The sequence below is a fragment of the Molothrus ater genome, chromosome 9 (assembly GCF_012460135.2).
Source record: "Molothrus ater isolate BHLD 08-10-18 breed brown headed cowbird chromosome 9, BPBGC_Mater_1.1, whole genome shotgun sequence".
In the NCBI taxonomy this organism is placed as follows: Eukaryota; Metazoa; Chordata; class Aves; order Passeriformes; family Icteridae; genus Molothrus; species Molothrus ater.
In genome coordinates, this window is record NC_050486.2 from 29,536,856 (window position 1) to 29,556,851 (window position 19,996).

Sequence of the window (19,996 nt, forward strand, 5' to 3'; positions counted from 1 at the left end):
ATAACCCCAAATGCAGAGGGACTGACCAGATGGGGCCGTGGCAGCCGTTGCTGATGTTGTGCTGGATGAGGGGAGGAGCCACGTCCGTGCACAGGTAGTGGTGGGCGTCCGCGGTCAGCCTGAAGTAGCCGTCGACCAGCGAGGTGAAGGACAGCGCCTCGGCGTGCGAGCCCAGCCGCAGCTCCTGCCAGCACAGCACAGCACAGCACAGCTTGTGAGGCTCAAAAACATCTCAAAGATTTCTCCCTAAACCTTGGGGACGGGTAGGACCAGCTCATCCCCTGCTCTGAAGTGAAGGTTCTCTAATCGAATGGCAGCAAAGCAGAAAAGAGCCTAAAATTCCTGGAATTTTCACTGCCGGGAAGGCTCAAAGAGAAGAGCATACATGAGATGCAATAAGACCAACATAAAGATGCAATCACCCAATAAAAAAAGGATTTAAAAAAAAAATGTTAAAAGATTTTATTTTATTATCAGTCTCGTTGAAGGGTGAGACATAAGAGATGTAAAACTCTACAACATTCTATCAGAATCCATTTCCTGGTTACGCCACCTTATAAATGTTCTTTTAAATTAACTTTTGCCACATAATGCTGCTAATACTTCTAACACCAATCACCAATATTATTACCTATATTTTACCTGTACTTTTACCTATATTTCACACAAATCACCTACATTTTTACCTATATTTTTACCTACATTTAACACCAATCACCTATATTTTTACCTATATTTTTACCTATATTTTACCTATATTTCACAGCAATCACCTATATTTTGCCTATATTTTTACCTGTATTTAACACCAATCACGTATATTTTTACCAATATTTACCTATATTTAACACCAATCACCTATATTTTAACCTATATTTTAACCTATTTTTAACACCAATCACATATATTTTTACCCACATTTTACCTATACTTTTATCTATATTTCACACCAATCACCTGTATTTTTACCTGTATTTAACACCAATCACCTATATTTTTGCCAACATTTTACCTATACTTTTATCTATATTTCACACCAATCACCTATATTTTTACCTATATTTTACCTATATTGAACAGAAATCACCTATATTTTACCTATATTTAATACCAATGATCTATATTTTTTCCCCACATTGTCCTGCTACAATGCATCTTTCACAGCTCTAATTCTCTAAAATATCTGGGTTTTTTTGCAAGGCCATCTTTTGAAACTTGTTGAAATTTGTTTCTAGTTCAATCTCTCTCAACAATGTCATCTTTATTCCATGGCATTCCTAATCAGCTCACTTTATCTCATAGTTTGCACACAGATGTACAAAACTGTGGGAGCTTTCTGTCAGGTTTTGAAATCCTTTAAAATTCATTTTCCACATCTCCCCCTCTTTTTTTGGTCTGTAAAAACTTCTTGGATGGTCTCATTTATCATTGGCTGCACACAGTGAAGTGCACAAGGCACTATTACTGATACAGTATATTAGTAATGCACTATATTATAAAATATTGGTGTTGGAATGCTGGAACACCCCTGAAATGCAGGGATTAATGAGGAATATCCTTCAGCCACTTCTGGCTACAGGATGTTGGGATTTAGTGGCCATTCCCTGCCCTCCCTGTCACAAATTCTGGAATTCCTCATGGGATTTGTGAGGAAAATTCTGTGCCAGTGTGGACACAGCTGCACTTTATGGGTTTTTTGCTGTGCCCAGTGTCAAAGCCAGCATATTTGGTGTTATTTACACTCAATATGTCCCTTAATTGTCACCTTGTGCCCAACCCCAGCCTGGCTCCCCATGGAAGGGAAAGGTTCCAGCAGGGAATTAAGTGATCCACCAGGGAATTAAATGATCCAGTAGGGAATTAATTAAATGATCTACTGGGGAACTAAATGATCCAGCAGGGAATTAAACGATCCAGCAGGGAATTAATTACATGATCCAGCAGGGAATTAATTAAATGATCTACTGGGGAATTCAATGATCCACCAGGGAATTAAATGACCCAGCAGGGAATTAAATGATCCAGCAGGGAATTAATTAAATGATCCAGCAGGGAATTAATTAAATGATCTACTGGGGAATTCAATGATCCACCAGGGAATTAAATGACCCAGCAGGGAATTAAATGATCCAGCAGGGAATTAATTAAATGATCTACTGGGGAATTAAATCCACGAGGGAATTAAGTGATCCACCAGGGAATGAAATGATCCAGCAGGGAATTAATTAAATGATCCAGCAGGGAATTAATTAAATGATCTACTGGGGAATTCAATGATCCACCAGGGAATTAAATGACCCAGCAGGGAATTAAATGATCCAGCAGGGAATTAATTAAATGATCTACTGGGGAATTAAATCCACGAGGGAATTAAGTGATCCACCAGGGAATGAAATGATCCAGCAGGGAATTAATTAAATGATCCAGCATGGAATTAATTAAATGATCTACTGGGGAATTCAATGACCCAGCAGGGAATGAAGTGACCCAGCAGGGAATGAAGTGACCCAGCAGGGAATTAAATGATCCAGCAGGGAATTAATTAAATGATCTCCTGGGGAATTCAATGACCCAGCAGGGAATGAAGTGACCCAGCAGGGACTCAAGCCCAGGCTCCAGGGAAGCCCAAGCTGAGGTGAAGGGACAAACCCCGAGTGAGGGTTTGAAATGCTCCTCTCAGCCCCTCCTGCCCATGCTCACCATCCTCTTGTTGTCCTGCTTGTTGATGCTGACTGTGGCCTCCTTGATGACGATGTGGGTGATCTCAGGGAAGTAGGAGAAGCTGTTCCACGTCTCCCGGAGTTTGTGCTTCTCCTCCTCCTTTTTGGTTTTGCCATCGGATTTTTTCTTCTTCTCTTTCTCTGTCTGGACAGGCTGCAAATGTATTTGGGATAAAAGCTGTGGTTAAAACATGTTTAGCACTGTGGTTTTGCTCTAAACCAAGAATTCATCCTAGAATAGCAATATAAGTTAATTATTTATTAGTTAGAATTATAGACAATAATTAATATATACTTAACAAAATTAATCTAAATTATAGAATAATAATGTAAAATACATAAGATAATGTATTGCAATACAGTTACTCTAAACCAAAAATTCATTCTAGATAGTAACATCAATTCATTATTTATTAGTTAGAATTATAGAATATAAGTATTATATAAATTAAAAAATGAATGAATAGCATAATATAAATTAATTATTAATTAGACTATAATTATAATTTTAATTATAATATTAATGTAGACTCTATATTAATAATATAGTATATAGAATACAATGTATTCTAATACATAGAATAAATCCATTTAATTCTGGGATGTTTTTCCCAGGGTCTTTCATTTTCCTGGTAAAAGGGCTGCCCACAGAGGCTGTCCAGTGTCCAGTCTTGGATGAAAGTCCTGAGCCTGGTCTGCTCTTCAAACCAAGCCTCAAAAGGGGATTTGGCTGGAACTCCCTGAGCTCCTTCCAACCTGGATAATCCTGTAATCCTATAAAAGCCCCTCCAACACAAAGCTGTGTCTGAAGCCCACAGCCACCTTTCAGCAGCTGCTCTGTCCCAAAATCCCCTTGAATTCCCATTTCTCAAGGCTACTCACACTTGGCTTGAGCCTCCACTGGATGCCGTTGTTCCCTGTCACCATCACTTCGTACTTCTCGTTGTCTCCACAATTGAATTTATTCACCTCATTCTCAGCAGAAATCAGCAGGAATGAGGTCTCAAAGATCTCTGCCCCATAATATTTGGTCAGGACCTCCATGGTGGATAAATATTTCACCTTCAGGTCCCGAGGGGAGACGCTGTTGTTGCAGATGGTTTTGTTGTTGAACTCCTTGAGGAAATGCTTGAAAACGTTATTGATCCGAATCCTGGTCAAGAAATTCCTCTGCCTGATGGTCCTGTTCAGAGTCTCAGGGATATAATGCTTGTAACTGGGAGGAGAAGCAAGGGATTAAATCAAATTAAATTAAATTAAATTAAATTGAATGAAATTCCTCCTGGGAGAGCAGCAGAGCCAGCAGGGACAGAGGATGGATCCCAGCTCACCTGATGTCCTTGGGAAGCTCTGGCAGCTTCACGTTTTTCTTGATGGCATCGTGGGAGATGGCCAGGACAGCCATGCCCAGACACTCATTCTCTATCTCATGGACCTCCTGGTCGTTTTTGGGGTCTCGGATGGGTGCCAGGCCCTTCACTAGGTCATACTGGCCCTTAACAGAACAAAAAACCCCAAATTACCCAGTTGGTCTTTCCCAGAGTTTGTCCCTGAGCCAGGAATTCATCCCAGGATCCTTGGGCAAGGAAAAGCTGGAACCTCCTCCCCTTCTTTTATACACCAGTCCATCAAAAATTCACTTTTTAAAAATTAACTACAGAAATCACCATCTCTGGCCCCTTTTAGTACCTTCAATATTTATTTTCTGCTCCACAAAACCAACTTTGTGTCTCTGCTTTATCCCTGCCCTTCCCATCCAAAGCCTCTCCTGGATTCATCTCCAAGCCAAGCCTTGCTCTGGGACAGCCTGGAAAGTGTTTGGTTATCAAAGAGCACATTTCTGTGTCTTGTTGCTTTAATGTTTCCCTGGAATTCTCTTTCCTTGTGGTTCCCAGTGTGAAAATCCTGCAGGAATTCTACTCAGAATCAACAGTAAATCAGATTTCCTCCATGCATTCAATTTGCTCTTTCATCAACCTGAATTTTCCCATTGTTTTGGTGAAATCTGACAGCTCCTGGTTTGAAAGATCCTTTGGAAGGCACAAGAGGAGAGCAAAACTGCAGTGAGGTTATCAATCTTTATCACCACGGGGTTATCAGTAAATGTATATCAATCCTTAACACCACCCAGTAAAAAAAACCTCATTAAAAGCACCCAGCCCTGCCAGATTCCCTCTGCTGCTGCTCCTCTCCAGCCCCAGCTCTGGGCAAATGTCCCACTAAAGGTGACTGAGAGCGTTTAGAAACACAAATAACTCACTTTAGAAGAAAATATCTATTAAAAGAAACCCCTTTTTGGGCTGGGAGAGAGGATTTGCTCCTCCCTGCAGCAAATCCTCTCCTCTCCACCAGGCAGCAGCAAAAAGCAAACCCTTTCCTGTACTAACAAGATACATAATGTGCATTTTAGGAGCTTAAAAAGAGGCTTTTAAAGCAGAACCCCATCATTTTTACGGGACAAAAATCCCATCAAAATTTTATCTATGGGAATACAGCATCAGAGAGAATTCCAACCTGTGCAAACATGTATTCCAGGGAATTGGCATCCAGGATGGGGGTCCCCTCTGGGGCCAGCTTCTTGTCATAGGCCTTGGCCCTCCTGGGGGAGTGTCTCCACACCGAGGGCTCGCTCTCGCTCGTCCCGTGCCAGTTGGTGAAATAATATCTGCCAGAAAAGCCAGAAACTTGAAAAATCTATTGGGAAAAGCCTCCATTTCTACAAGATAATCTGGGTTTTGGAAAATAAAGCAGTTCAAAGTAAGAACTGGTCAAACTTCTGCCTGAAGGTTAAGTAGTCCAACATTCCAGCACATTCCTGGCCTGAGGAACTGGAGGAAAATATACAATTACAATTATTATGGATTATTAGGGGTTTTTCCTTTTTTTTTTTTTCTTTTTTTTTTTTAGAGAGATGTAGCACCTCTCCTGTGAGGAAAGACAGATTTAGGAATGTTCACCTGGAGAGGAGAAGGATCCAGGGAGAGCTCAGAGCCCCTGGCAGGGCCTGGAGGGGCTCCAGGAGAGCTGCAGAGGGACTGGGGACAGGGATGGAGGGACAGGACACAGGGAATGGCTCCCAGTGCCAGAGGGCAGGGATGGGTGGGATATTGGGAATTGGGAATTCCTGGCTGGGATGGAATTCCCAGAGCAGCTGTGGCTGCCCCTGGATGCCTGGCAGTGCCCAAGGCCAGGCTGGAGCAGCCTGGGACAGTGGGAGGTGTCCCTGGAATGGGATGGGATGGGATGGGATGGGATGGGATGGGATGGGATGGGATGGGATGGGATTTAAGGTCCCTCCCAGTCCAAACCAGTTTGGGGACTGACATTTATAAAGCCCCAAACCTGCAGTGGTCAAGGCTGGAGTGGCCCAGCCTCAGTGCAGAGTCTTCAGCAAAATAAAATGAATGTTTTTAGTTGAGCTCTTCTTAGGCAGGAACTCCAACCCAAAACTGAGCCAGAAACTCCTGACAAGAACCAGAGGAGCCTCCAGGACTCCCTGGGCTGAGGCCTGGAGAGCAGAGCAAAGCAAACCCTTCTGAAACCCAGAGGAAATGACTTTGCTTCCCTGTTCTCCTGCAGAAGAGGAGTCAGAACTAATAACTGCAATTCTTCTGTTATTTCCTGAAAATAATCATGGGCAAGGTCTTGTGCATTGTTTGGGACCGAGAGGAGACTTTGCTCCTTTCCCTAATTAACTGCTCTGATTAACACCACAAAAACAATTGGGGCCCCATTGTTTGAGGGATGGGTAAATCAAGGAGAATCTTTTCCTTGGAAAGCTCCAGGGCTTCCTGGGAGAGATTTTGGGGATTTCACTTCCACAACAGGAACAGGACACGAATTTCCCCATTCCCAATGAGCTGGGGAGGGAATTGTGCCCCTGAGCTCCAGGAGCAGGACCCAGCCCTCCCTCAGGGCATCTTCCATCATCATTCACCATTATCTCACATATCTCTATGCAATTTTACAAAATAAATTTAATCAATATTTTATTATTGTATATAATATTCTATATATTACATTATATTACACTACATTATATTATACTACATTATATCATATCATATATTGTATGAATTATGATAATATTATATGATATTTTAGTATATATTACATTATTTATTATAATATTACATATTATTTTATTACATATTATATTATTTATTATAATATCATAAATATTTTATTCTCTAAATCCATTCTTCATTTCCGAAACTTAAAAAAAAAAATCCTCCAATCCCTACAAAAAACCAGAAGTTTACTTGTATTTTAACAAATACAAAATCTAAGTAAATTTCAATAAAAAATACAAAATTCTGTCAAGTACAAAAAACCACTAACCACTCCACAAACAAAAAAAACCACCCACACAAATATAAATTACACAAAAATTGCAACCCTTGTAATTCACCCACCTATATATAGTTATATAAAATTTACATAATTTTATAAAAAGTTATAAAGTTGAAGTTCCTTTATACGGATAAAAATCGGTAGTATTATAAATTTTTTTACAAAATAATAAGTAAATAAAACATAAAATTCAATCCAATATATATCCAACAAATAATTTAAAATGTTATCAATGCAGTATTCATAATTCAAACAAGAGGGGGAGATGTTAAAAGCCTAGGTATTAAAAATTTTAAACTTTCTTTACTAAGAAAACACAAATCCACAAAATACTACAAAAATACTACAGGAACCCACAAACTACCAAAAAATACTACAGAGGCCCACAAAATCCTACAGAAATACTACACAGATACTAGAAAAATACTATGGAAATCCACAAAATACTACAAAAATACTACAGAGATCCACAAAATATTACACAAATACTACATAAACACTACACAAATACTACAGAAATCCACAAAAATCCTACACAAACCCACAGAATCCTACAATCTGCTTCCAAAATCCCTCCAGAAAGGAAGTGGATCCCTTTTCCACAGCAAAACCCAAACCCAGCTATGGAAGAGTTAAATTCTCCTCCTCTCTGAGTAATGACTCCAGGATATTACAAAATCCTGGGGTTTCTCATTTTTAAAAAAAATTCAATAAATAGAACTTGAGGCAAGTGAGAAAACCACAGGGAACTCAGAGAGTTTCTGTGAGAAGTCCTTTTAAACATCACCAAAAGTGCAGCAGCATCTGGCACTGATTTAGGGCAGAGGAGGAGAAATTCACACAGAAAACAAAAAGTTCTCAGCAGAGGAAGAAAAGCCAAAGCCCCACAAACATCTGAGCCCAGTCACGTCGCTCATTTTAGAGATATCATTAAAAAGACATGACAAAAACCTATCAATGGAAGCAAAAATACAAATTATTCCACTTCTGAATTGTCAGGTACAGTTAATCCACTGGTCTATTAAAAAATAAATTTAAAAAAATTTAAAGTTTTAAATTAATTTTTTTTTACAAATTCATTTCTGAATTATCATGTAGAGTTAACCCACTGCTCTATTAGATTTTTTTTTAAACTAAATTTTTTTAATTAAAAATTTTAAAATTAAAAAATTCATTTCTGAATGATCATGTACAGTTAATCCACCACTGTATTTTAAAAATTAATTAATTTTTTAAATTAATTTTTTTAAAAAATTAATTTCTGAATGATCATGTACGGTTAATCTACCACTGTATTAAAAACATAAAATAATTTTTAAATGAATTTTTTAAAAATTCATTTCTGAATGATCACGTACCATTAATCCACTGCTGTATTCAAAAATTAGTTAATTAATTTTTTAAATTAATTTTTTTAAAAATTCATTTCTGAATGATCATGTACAGTTAATCCAGTGCTCTGGAACACTTCAAATGGAAATTCATCCATAAAAGCACTGACACAAACCCCAGTGGTTTGGAGCCAATTTTCCAATTAACTTTGACCTTGCTCACTCCCAGTTTTGTGAAAACAACTTCTCGTGCTTTTCCAACTTTTTTTTTTCAAGATCAAACCCCAAAGATGCAAAGAAATCAGGAGATGCTTGAAGCTCCTGCTGCTCATCTCTCCTCTAAGCTGTGCAAACCCAGCTGCTGCTTTTGGTGTTGCCTCCCTGCTTCTTCAGGGAGCTCAGGAATGAATAAATCTCATTTTCCAGGTGTTCCCCTTACCTCATGCGATAATGGAGCCTGAAGGATGATTTTTCCTCCACCTTGAAGACCTGGTTTGGTGCATACCAGAGCTTTTTGTTCTCATCATACAGAGCAAAGAGGTTGTGGCACAGAGGGGACACAGCTGGCACAAAAATACACAAATGGATGAATCACAAAGCTCCAGGGCATATCCACGCCCCAAAACACAAGAGCATAAAGCAAATATTGGATCATGAAAAGAAACTGATACTGGGATCAGCCTGAAACAAATATTGGGGAGGAAAGGTTGAGGTGGAGCTGTCACCTGGGTTCAACCTACGTGGTTTGGGGTGGATTAAACAGATATTTCTGCTCTTAAAGTGATCCTCAAATCTCCTCAAAGCCCAAGGTCTGAGCTCCAAAGAAATCACTTAAAACCTTCATTTTGTCCAGATCACAGAAAAGGGAGTTTTACCAAACCCCCAACTTTGTTCTCAGCTTTATTTTGTTAATAAATTCAACCCCCAGAGGTGAAAGGAGGTTTTGGCAAACAAGCAGAAAGCTTTGGTGGCTCCACAGAGAAAGAAGCCAGAGAAAGCTTTGGTCTGCTGCAGCTACGAACAGGCTGTGACACCAATGGGCTGATCTGCTTTAACTCTGGCACTTCCTCCATCCCAGATCTCTTTGGGATGGATGTTTCCTCCATCCCAGATCTCTTTGGGATGGATGTTTCCTCCATCCCAGATCTGTTGGAATTCCTTGTCCCAGCTCTGGGAGCAGCTGCACCATCTGTGGGTTCACCCAGAGAGCAGCTCCTGCACACCAACATAAACAGGTGACTGTTAAACATCCCTCACTGTGCTCAAACCTCTCAAAAAACAACAGCAGCACTCATTTGGTGAGGTTTGTCCTGCAGATTTCCATAATTTCACCCATCCCCATGGAAGAGGAGCAATTAGGCAAATGAGCTGAAGGGGATTACAAGAATCAAAGAAAACATTTGAGAGCTGCAGGAAAATTCCTGCCCAGTTCCCCTGTTCACACCTCACAGCAGCTGGGTGAGCTTTGGTGCTCCATGGGGAAAGAACCTCAGAACTGTAAATACAAAAGCCCAGTGGGCTGTGAGATCAAGCAGAGATGAAATCCACTTTTCCTGTGGAATTGCAGGTGTTCTGCTGAGCCCCAGCCCAGAGGGAAGAGCACAGCACAGCTCCTGACACGTGAGGGATGCACACGAGGTCAGAGCAGCTTTGTGGGGATTTATTGGGATAGGGAGGCTCTTCCTCTGACTGACACACAGAGGATGCCTGACTCTGGCTGCTGCCATGCCCCTGGGAGCTGAAATAAACCCAAATACTCACAGCACTTCTGGGCAGCCTCAATGCACAGCTCCTCCGAGGTGAACTCGCCGCTGGAGTAACAGAGGGGGGCTTTGTCCTGCAGGTAGAAGAGGATTTCCAGCCCCTGGTGCTGAGCTTCCAGGTTGAGCTCATTTTTCTTGGTGCTCCTCATTTTTGCACAGAAAGCCATGGCTTTGCAATCTTCTTTTACGTTGAGATACTGGGAGTGCAGGGGAAAGAGCAAAGGGAAACGTGAGGGGAGTTGGGATTATCAGGACACAAACCCATCACTGCTGGCTGGGCACCAGCATCCTCCAAACCCTCAGGTGGGGTTTATCCAAAACCAGCCAGGTGAAAAGGGGAAAAAAGAAATGTCAGTGATTATTCTGGTTCTGGGAACTCTGCTCCATTATCATTCCCTTCTCTTCTGGTGGTGCCACAGCTTTCCTGCAAGGTTTCTCTTCTCAAAGCAGAAATAACTTTCACATCCTTCAGCACCTCCTTGGCTGGGAAACAACACTTGAGCCCGAGTGATTTAAACAGCTCATTTGATGTTTCCTTCTTTAAAAAGTCAGCTTCTATTTTTACAGCCCCTTAACAGCAAAAGATTTCTCATTGTTTTCTCCCCTCTCACCCTTTGTGTTTGAAACTGCTGATGGTTTATGAGTCACGGTGTATTTTATAAGATTTATTGGCATTTATTTTGTATTACTACTTCTCTGTCTCTCCAGGAGGAAAGGGTAGCACCTAGTACATTTAATGCAAGAGCTTTTAGATTGCCAAGGATGCACAACAGGTTAGCTCTGACTCAAAAGAAAATTGCATTTTACACCCAGTGCTTAAATAGAAAGAGCAGAAAGTTATTTGAGTTATTTGGTTTCTTTGTTCCATGTTTTTCTAAGCTTTAGAAAGCCCAAACCACCAACTTGATAGTTTATGAAATTAATCCTCCCACCAAAAAACCAATAAAAAATGAACCCCCAAAGCCAACACACCTGCATTTATGTGCCTGTGGGATCCTCTACACAACTGAAATGGGTCTTCACTCTCCCCAGGGGAAGCTTCTCTCTGACTGAAAAAAAAAGGGAAAAATAAACATTATCAGGGATGGCTTTGTACAGCTGGAGGCACAAATGAAATGGTCAGGCTGAAAAAATTCCACCTGCAATCCTAGGGAACAGATAATAATAATAATAATAATAATAATAATAATAATAATAATAATAATAATAATAATAATAATAATAATAATAATAATAATAATAATAATAATAATAATAATAATAATAATAACTGAGACCTGGATCTGGCCTCAGCCAAGCCAGCCCCAGGAACCACCCAGGAGTTTGGGCACATCCACTGATCCCTTATGACACTTTGGGGGCACTGCCTGAGATGCAACCAAACAAGCAGGAAAACCTTGGTTATTCCTTGGATTTCCCCCTGTTTGCAGTCTGGAATTGTTCTCCTCACAAGCCTCAGCTGTGACACCACAGGGACATTTTCCTCTGTGCTTCACCTCCTCCATGCCTTCGTTCCTCACATTTTTCATTAGATATTAATTCCAATTTCACCAGATATTAATTCCAATTCTCTCCTGCTCTCTGTTTTTCCTCGCCCTCCCAGATTATCATTTCAAATGTGTCCAAACTAAACCTGACAGTGCTGCTGCTTTGGGAACCCTCACCCATCACTCACCTGAGGCTGAAGATTCCTCCTCTTCCAGCCTCCATCCCTCCTTTCTCCCTCCACCCCATCCCTGCCAAAATGTGTTCCAAATAAATGTGTGTTGATTATTTTTGCTCCAGCAGGGTGAGTTAATCTGACCTAGCAGACTTCAGCAAATATTGCTTTAAAAGCCTGAGGCTCAGTCTGGGAGAAGTCAGACAGAGCCACACAACTTCCCTGGTGCTTGGGAAGAGCCCAGCAAACCTGATCCCATCCCAGAATCAAAAAATAAAAATATTGAAGAGCCTGGCACACATTCCCCATTAAATTGCATTTTTCTGCCATCTCTGCCACTTGAATGCTGAATTTAAGGTTCCAGACACATTCCTTTGGCAATAATATGGGGAACAAGAAATTGAGAATGCAATATGCACACAAGCCAGGAATTATTTCTGCACAGCACCATAAAATAGAAATGCAAAAGCTGAAATATATTAATATTATTAATAGGAATTAATATTATATTAATATTCTTTATATAATAAATAAGATCTAAAAATAATTTTATATTAATATTATTTCTACACAGCACCATAAAATAGAAATGCAAAAGTTAAAATATATTAATATTATTAATAGGAATTAATATTATATTAATAGTCTTTATATAATAAAGAATATTTATAAATAATTAATATTTATAAATAAATAATATTAATATTATTTAATATTATTTCTGCAAAGCACCATAAAATTGAAATGAAAAAGGTGAAATATATTAATATGAATCAATATATTATTATAAAATAAATAATATTTATAAAATAATTTTTACATTAATATTATTTCCACACAGCACCATAAAATTGAAATGAAAAAGGTGAAATACATTAACTTGAATCTCATTAAAACTCCCTTTTAAATTACATAGAACTGAAGCTCAATAGATTTTAATGTCTGTGTGGGCCTAATGTTAAAAAGATTGTCCAGATGTTTTAAAATGTGAGGGGGAATTTAAAACCACTGCCTTTTACAGATTCATAAATCAAACTTCTTGTTTTTCAACAGAGCAGCTTTGCTTTGGTTAAAAGCTCCTACTCTTGGTTTTAGTCACAGCAATTCCCAGAATGCTAAAACCTTAAAGTGCTGCTTCATTTACAAAACCTTCTGGGTTTGAACCAAACAAACCACCATCCAACCCATGATTTATTATTTCCTAATGGCTTTCCCAGACATTCCCTGCTCATTGTCAGGGATTCACCTTTCAAAAATGCATTTTCACCTTCCAAAAAGGCTCCTTAAGAGCCAGACAAATTCCTGCTCTGTCTGAGCATCCTTCTCCACACCTACACAGTCAAATGCTTCCTCTCTGAAAAGTGATTTTTATCCTTTGCCACTGCCTCAGAGCCCCACAAATTGTTATTTGTGTAATTTTTTTGTCTCTTTTCTACCCCAAGGGATGTGCTCAGTCCCTGCTGCATTTGCTTTTTTTCAGGCATATTTTAATTTCACTTCATTCCTGTTTCTCCCAGTGGAAGCAGCTCTTTCTGATGCACCCTCCAAAATATATTTTTGGGAATGCAGGATGGCTTTTCTTGAGCTCCCACTCCCCCAGCAAAGGCTTTTCCTGCTTATTTAGAATCCTGACCCACCCATGGCTGGCCAAGGGAAGCCAGGTGAGGAATTCTTTTCCTCACACACAACAGAGCCCTCAAAAACCTCTGATATCACAAAGAATTATGAAATAGGGGGAGGGAAGTCTAAAGGTGGGCTGTTAATCAGTTTGGCCATTAATATCAGGACATTTGGGAGAGAATAATATTTGGTAAAAACTCGAGTTTTTGGCTATGATTTGCTACATTTGAAACCCAGCAGCTCCAGCATTTTTAAGGAAAAAAAACCAGATGTACAACAGTATCTGTTAAACAACACCTTTAGACTAAGAAAAGGCAGATGCAGAAATTAAATTGAAACTCTGCAAATCTTCCTTGAGCCAGAAGGATGCTGCTCCACCAAGCCCACACTTCACCATAACCCAGGATCCTGGAAGCCAAATGCAAAGATGGAAGGTCCATTGCAGGGGCAAAAGTCCCTAAAATACAAATACAGGAAAATCCCAGCTAAAATGTGACCAAACCAAAACTCACTTTGAGGCATCATTTGCAAGTTCTTCCTCTTTTTTGCCATCTCAGCCAATCTAGTTTCACATTTCCTAACATCTTAGAGACTGAAAATTTAGATATATGAGCACATGCCATTTGTTTTCCACAGGATTCTCTCACCAAATGTACATTTTATTTGTTTGAATTATTTATTACTGTGTTTATTCTATGCTTTTATTCAGAGTGATCTCATCCCAGGCTGTTTACTCCAAAGCAGAATTAACAATTCCCCTTGGGTTTTTCTGCGCAATCCATGCTGTGCTATGACTGACCCACACTGTAAAATTGTGTTTTAGAACAGGGCCAGGAGGGCACAGAATGGAAATTTTCACCAGGAGTGGTCCATGTGCAGCAGAGTCCTCAAGAACTGAAAACCAGCCAGCTTCATTAGCATCACCCTATGATTAACAGCTATTAAATATTTCCATTTTCAGCTCTCCAGCTCTGAAAAGCAGAGGAGGGCAACTCCTGGTGTGTTCTGAGTGCTGCCCAAACCCAGCCATGCCCTGCTGCACCCTGAGGACTCACCCTGCTCCTTTCCTGTGCCTTTCCAAGGCATTTTCAGCCACTTCTCTGAACTTCACAACATGTCACCAGTGTGGGAAGAGGATTCTCAGCCCTCCCAGAGAGCTGGGTGTTCATTTCCCACCTTTATTGTTCTGCCTGCAGTGCCTGCGACAGATGCAGGAGCACACAAGCATCAAGTCCTATTTTTTTCTGTATTACCTGCTCTTTCCAGCCTGGTTTTCCTTTGGATACAGACTGGGCTGCTATAATCACCAATTCTTCATGGTTGGTTGGGTTGGAAGTGATCTTTAAAGGTCACAACCTGTCTGCAATGAGCAGAGGCATCTTCAACTACGTTTTTACAGCTTAAAAATGCGTGCCTAATTCTCTTTCATCCCCAATTTCTGGTATAATACCTTTCAATGATACAATTCTTGGGGTTTACAACCAATTATTCTACCCTTGTATAGTCAACCCCAAGCACTTCCCTGCTAAAACAGAATCAATTTCCTTGAAGGCAAAAAAAGCCTCAAGAAACCTTCACAGAAACCTTCCAACAGCAACCTGATTTTTCTGTAATTAAGTTTTAATTACAGAATTAACTTAATTTTAATATGTTTTTCCTCGCAACTATGTAAAACCAGCTTTATTGCTCAGGCTGATGCTGACGGGGCTGAAGGGGCATTCCAGTGTTAAAGCGATTTACACGGACAATTTGTTTTTATTCCTGCCTAGGACACGGCATTAATGATCCTTTTCCTTCCTTGATGTTCTCCTCTCTGATCCCCGTGCCCAGGCAGCTTGGGGCTGAAGATGGGATGGGAATTCTCTGGAGAAGAGCCACGGTCCCTTCCCAGCACAGCAGAGCAGAGCTCCGGGAAGCGCGGCCTCTTCCCGTGATTCCAGCCCTTTCCTGAGGGGCACCTCAGTCAGACCCGTGCAAAAGCTTCCAGAGGAACCAGCCTGGCAAACACCCCGGGGCTTCTCACAGGAGAAAGTGTAAAGGGTTCTGCAGGGCTTCTTCCTGAGGGCTGACGTGCCAGTGACCCCAGCAGGTCACTGGAGCAGGATGTGGCAGCGCTCCGGATAAAGTTAAAACTTCCCTGGGCTGAATTTAATGGGAATGAGGCACTGAGAGCGAGGAGGGTCACACACAGCAGCCCTGCTCACACACAGAGAGGAGGGCTCAGCACACCAGCCCTGCTCAGACACTGCAGGGAGGGTCACACACTGCAGGGAGGGTCACACACACCAGCCCTGCTCACACACACCAGGGAGGGTCACACACACCAGCCCTGCTCACACACAGAGAGGAGGGCTCAGCACACCAGCCCTGCTCACACACTGCAGTAGCTCCAGAGCAGCACACACTCAGCAAGAGCTGCATCCAGGGAATGGCTCTGCCTTCTCCAAGAGAGGAGAACACGCTGCAGTCAGGGTACAGATCCATGGAATGGGAAGAATGGAAAAGAATGAGGAATGGAAGAAAACCCACCCCAACAGGAGCCATGTCTGTGCTGACTGGGAGACCAGAGCAGGCCAACATCATCACACAGCTGGATGTTGAGGCACTGGAGCTCATCCAGACGGGACAATGAGGCTGGAGAGGGGCTGGGAACACAAACCCTGTGAGGAATCCCTGAGGGAGCTGGGGGTGCTCAGCCTGGAGAAAAGGAGGCTCAGGGCTGCCCCCATCACTCTCACAGCTCCTGAAAGGTGCCTGTGCTCAGCTGGGGCTGGGCTCTTTCTGCAGCAGCACTGACACAGCCAGAGCACACAGTCTCAAGCTGCACCAAGGGAAATACAAGCTAGAAATTAGAAAAAAGTTTTTTCCAGAAAGGTGATAAAGTTCTGGAATGGCTGCCCAGGGAGGTGGTGGAGTCCCCATCCCTGGGTGTGTTTAACAAAGCCTGGATGTGGCACTGGGTGCCAGGGTCGAGTTGGGGTGCTGGGGCTGGGCGGGACTCGATGATCTTGGAGGTCTCTTCCAACCTGGTCATTCTGTGAATTTTGTGAACTAACTCTGTGAGGACATGGCCAGGGCAGGCTGGAGCAGCTTTCCTAAGCAGCAAAAGCCACCAGGAAGGAGGTGAAGCAGTTTCATTGTTCACACCTTCCACATGAAGGTCTGTAACTGGAAATTCCTCCCCTCTTTACCCAGGCAGGAGCCAGAGAGGTCACTTTATCCTGTTCTCCTGAGCCTTAAGATCACAGAGACCCCACCGAGCTGAAATGATGGATGAAGAAACCTCTGGGGACTCGTTATGCACCACCAGGCTCTCAGAGCTCCAAGTTCTCCTAAAAGCCAGGTTTTAATAAGCCAGAGCCCATCCCACCTCACCTTATTCATTGAACAGAATTCATTTATTCCACAGGTGTGCAGGTGGAGAAGGGACGGTCCCCAGGTCCCAGCTGTGCCATGCGGGCACCTGGTCCACTGGGTAATTCTTTAGACAATTCCATGTTGGTTTTCTTAGTTTTTACAGAGATGGGGTAACGGAGAGGAGTTTTAAAAGATTTTATTCCATTATCAGTCTCGAGGGATAGTGAGACACAAGAGATGTAAAACTCTCAGTGTTCATATACAAATGTCCAAAGCTGTATCAACTTTCTGTTAAATTTTAGAAATTCTTTACTTAGTGCATTTCCCACAATCCCAAAGGAACTGTTTGTAGCCCACTGCTGCAAAACAACCTCCATGACCCACAGGTACTCCTCAACAAGGGAATCCCACGTTTCACCAGTTTTTAAGGAAAAAGAAAGATTTATTACAACAGATTTTATTACAGATTTATTACAACAGCACCCGGATTTCCAATGGTGCCTCAGATCTTGTAAGAAACAAACCAGAACGAGCAACCAGCTGAGGTCCAGCAAAGCCAAGACTGGTGAGAAACGTTCTCAAGGCGTCCTTTCTGCACATGAGGAGCAATGAGAGGAGCTGCTGACTGACCCAGGATATCAGTGCCAGCCCAGCTCTGCCCCATCCCACCCTAACAGAGGTGGAAGCAGTTCCTCCAAACCCCACAGGTTTCTCTGAGGCTTTGCTTTCTGAGCGTGTGAAATGTGCAAAGGGGCTGGACTGGGTGACCACAGAGCTTGCACAGGTCCCTCCTGCTGGCTCGTGGCCACCCCAGCTCACAAACCACGCAGGGTCACTTCCCTCCTGCCCGGCCGCTTCCTGGAGAGCGGCTCCAGATGCTCTTCCTGACCTTTTTCACTTTCATGTCTTAGCACGAAATGGAGACTCTCGGCCCGGTTCTCTCTTCGCTGGGCAGCACTAACTGCTCAGCTCTCACCCCCTGCAACAGCCCCACCACACAAACACCGATTTGGGGTTGGAGGGACCTTACAGATCATCCCATTGCCACCCCTGCCACCACTCATGAGGTCACCTGGCCTCAGAGAAGGAACGAGCCACAGGGGAGGGCTCTCGGCAGCAAAATTCCTTTTGAGCAGAGAAGAAAATTCCTTTAGGACAGACGAGGAACAAAATTCCTTTAGGATAGCACATCCTGCACTGGAGCTGAGCTGCCCAAAGCTGTGAGGGCACCGCAGCTCCTCCCATGGAGCAGGAATTCCTGAGGGCAAGGACCAGCCCCAGCTTTCCCCTCAGAAGAACAAACTGAAACAGTGGCACCTTTTACACTCAGCATCTCAAAATAAATGTCACCCACCTGCTGCCATTTAGGTCCCTCCCAAAGGCCCTAAAGAGGTTCTGACTACATGGTCAACACCTCCTGTGAGAAGGGCAGGGCCCCTGAACCCCCCAGATCTGGCAGTCATGTGCTTCCTGTGGTGGCTTTGCACCTTGGTAAGACTTTTTTGATGGTTTGCCTTTTTATTTTTTTTTGTTTGGTTGGTTTTTTTTTTTCTTTTTTAAATGTGGTGAGAAGATATTGTAAAGTTCACTCCGAGGGGATCACAATTTAAAACGAGGCCCAAACAAAAGCAAACAGAACTTCACCAGTTTTGTTTACCTGTTAAGAGCAAACCACCAACCACCGAAAATATCCCCTAACCAATAAACATTCCTGCTATAACAGAGTTGAAAACCATGAAATTCCATAATAAACTTGGGATTTACTACTGACATCAAGAGAAATTTCCTCTTCCAAACCCCTCTCTGTGCTCCTCTTTTATTAGGTTAAAATCCTGCTCTAATGCTGGTAGCCCCCATCTGTATTTAGTCACAAAGGTGCACAAGATCTTCTCAGGCTCAATGGAAAGTGGACAATATCAACTTTTCCAACACAAAAACTTCCCAAGTGGAGTTATTGGGCTGCACTGGCTTGGTGTACATAGAAAAAAATGTTTTCAGTTTAGAAAAGTGGGTGCTGAGTGAGCAGCTCAAACACTTCATGCTAAAAAATGGACAACCCAAGGAAAAGCCAAATGCCCCTGAGACATGATTTTAATATAAGTGGGAAATACAGTTATTTATTGCCCATCTGTTGGCATAAACACACACAGCAATTTCTTTTTATGATAAACTAATCAGCAGAGAACACCTGTACTCACGGCTGGCTGTAAAGACATTTTTCCCCCTTGGTCAGGGGAAGGAAGTGGGACAGTTAATGGACTTGTCTGGACCCAAATGAGGTTTGCAAGTCCTGGGACTGAGAAGGGATCCTACATCTGCATCTCAGCTCATCCCTTTAAACTGCAGGTTCAAATGTGGGTGAGTGAACCCCCCCCCCAGGACATGCTTTGGTCTGCCTGCAATTACTTTTGTATTTTCAGGCTTTAATGAATCCTCGTGTTGCCTACTCTGAATTCTCATATTGCCACCTTCAAAAAGAGGAGCTAAGCCCTAAATACCACCTGGAAAGATGACAAAGAAATGATGTGGTTCAGATCTCCCCTTAAATTGATTTTCTGTGATCCCAATTGCACCAAAGATTGGGAAAAAAACCACCTTTAATTTCTCCCAGCTGAAGGCTCTTTTCTTCTCCAAAAATCAAACACAAGGAAACTGGAAGAAAACCCTTGAAACAGAAGAAGCCAATCAGTGAGAGCCAAACAAAGCCTTTAGAAAGTTGTCTCAGTAAACAACTTGAGCCCTGCCAAAGGCCAGGATGCTTGTTCTCCCTTCAGCGGCCAAAAGCAGAACTCTGGCTCCTCTGAGACACTAAGGACACTTTTCCCAAGGTTTTCTAAGGATTCTCCTGCAGAATATGAACAGCCAGCTGCCAGCTGCTGCAGTTAAAGTCTTATCTAACAGCTGCTTTCTGCCTCAGCCAGAGGAACACCCTGTTGTTTGTCTGGGATCAGTTTTATCTCCAAGACAATCCCGTGTTTGAGCAGAGCAGCTCTGCCACCAGCAGCAGGAAGGAACCTGTAAATCCAGTCCTGTCCTCCAGCACCACCCCAAACAAACCTCAGTGCTTCCAGACACCCTGCACATCATTACAGGCTCTTTTTGCAACCACCCAAAGTCCTACCAATGGTTTTCAGCCATGAACTTTCACTGCCAATTGAGCTGAGAGTGCTCTGCCACAATTCAGAGCTGGCT

The 19,996-nt window shown here is 42.2% G+C and overlaps 1 protein-coding gene across 1 annotated transcript in view; it reads right to left on the reverse strand.

Annotated features, from left to right (window-relative positions):
* JAK1 (Janus kinase 1) overlaps window positions 1–19,996 on the reverse strand; it is a 53,878-nt gene that overhangs the window by 17,192 nt on the left and 16,690 nt on the right. The window contains exons 2-9 of the mRNA XM_036387674.2: window positions 11,140–11,216; window positions 10,166–10,364; window positions 8,844–8,967; window positions 5,235–5,385; window positions 4,052–4,215; window positions 3,603–3,936; window positions 2,701–2,874; window positions 27–184 (exon numbers count right to left, since the gene is read on the reverse strand). Of these exons, the coding sequence (XP_036243567.1) occupies window positions 27–184; window positions 2,701–2,874; window positions 3,603–3,936; window positions 4,052–4,215; window positions 5,235–5,385; window positions 8,844–8,967; window positions 10,166–10,364; window positions 11,140–11,145 (1,310 nt within the window). The 5' untranslated portion in view covers window positions 11,146–11,216. The remainder of the gene's footprint in view (window positions 1–26; window positions 185–2,700; window positions 2,875–3,602; window positions 3,937–4,051; window positions 4,216–5,234; window positions 5,386–8,843; window positions 8,968–10,165; window positions 10,365–11,139; window positions 11,217–19,996) is intronic.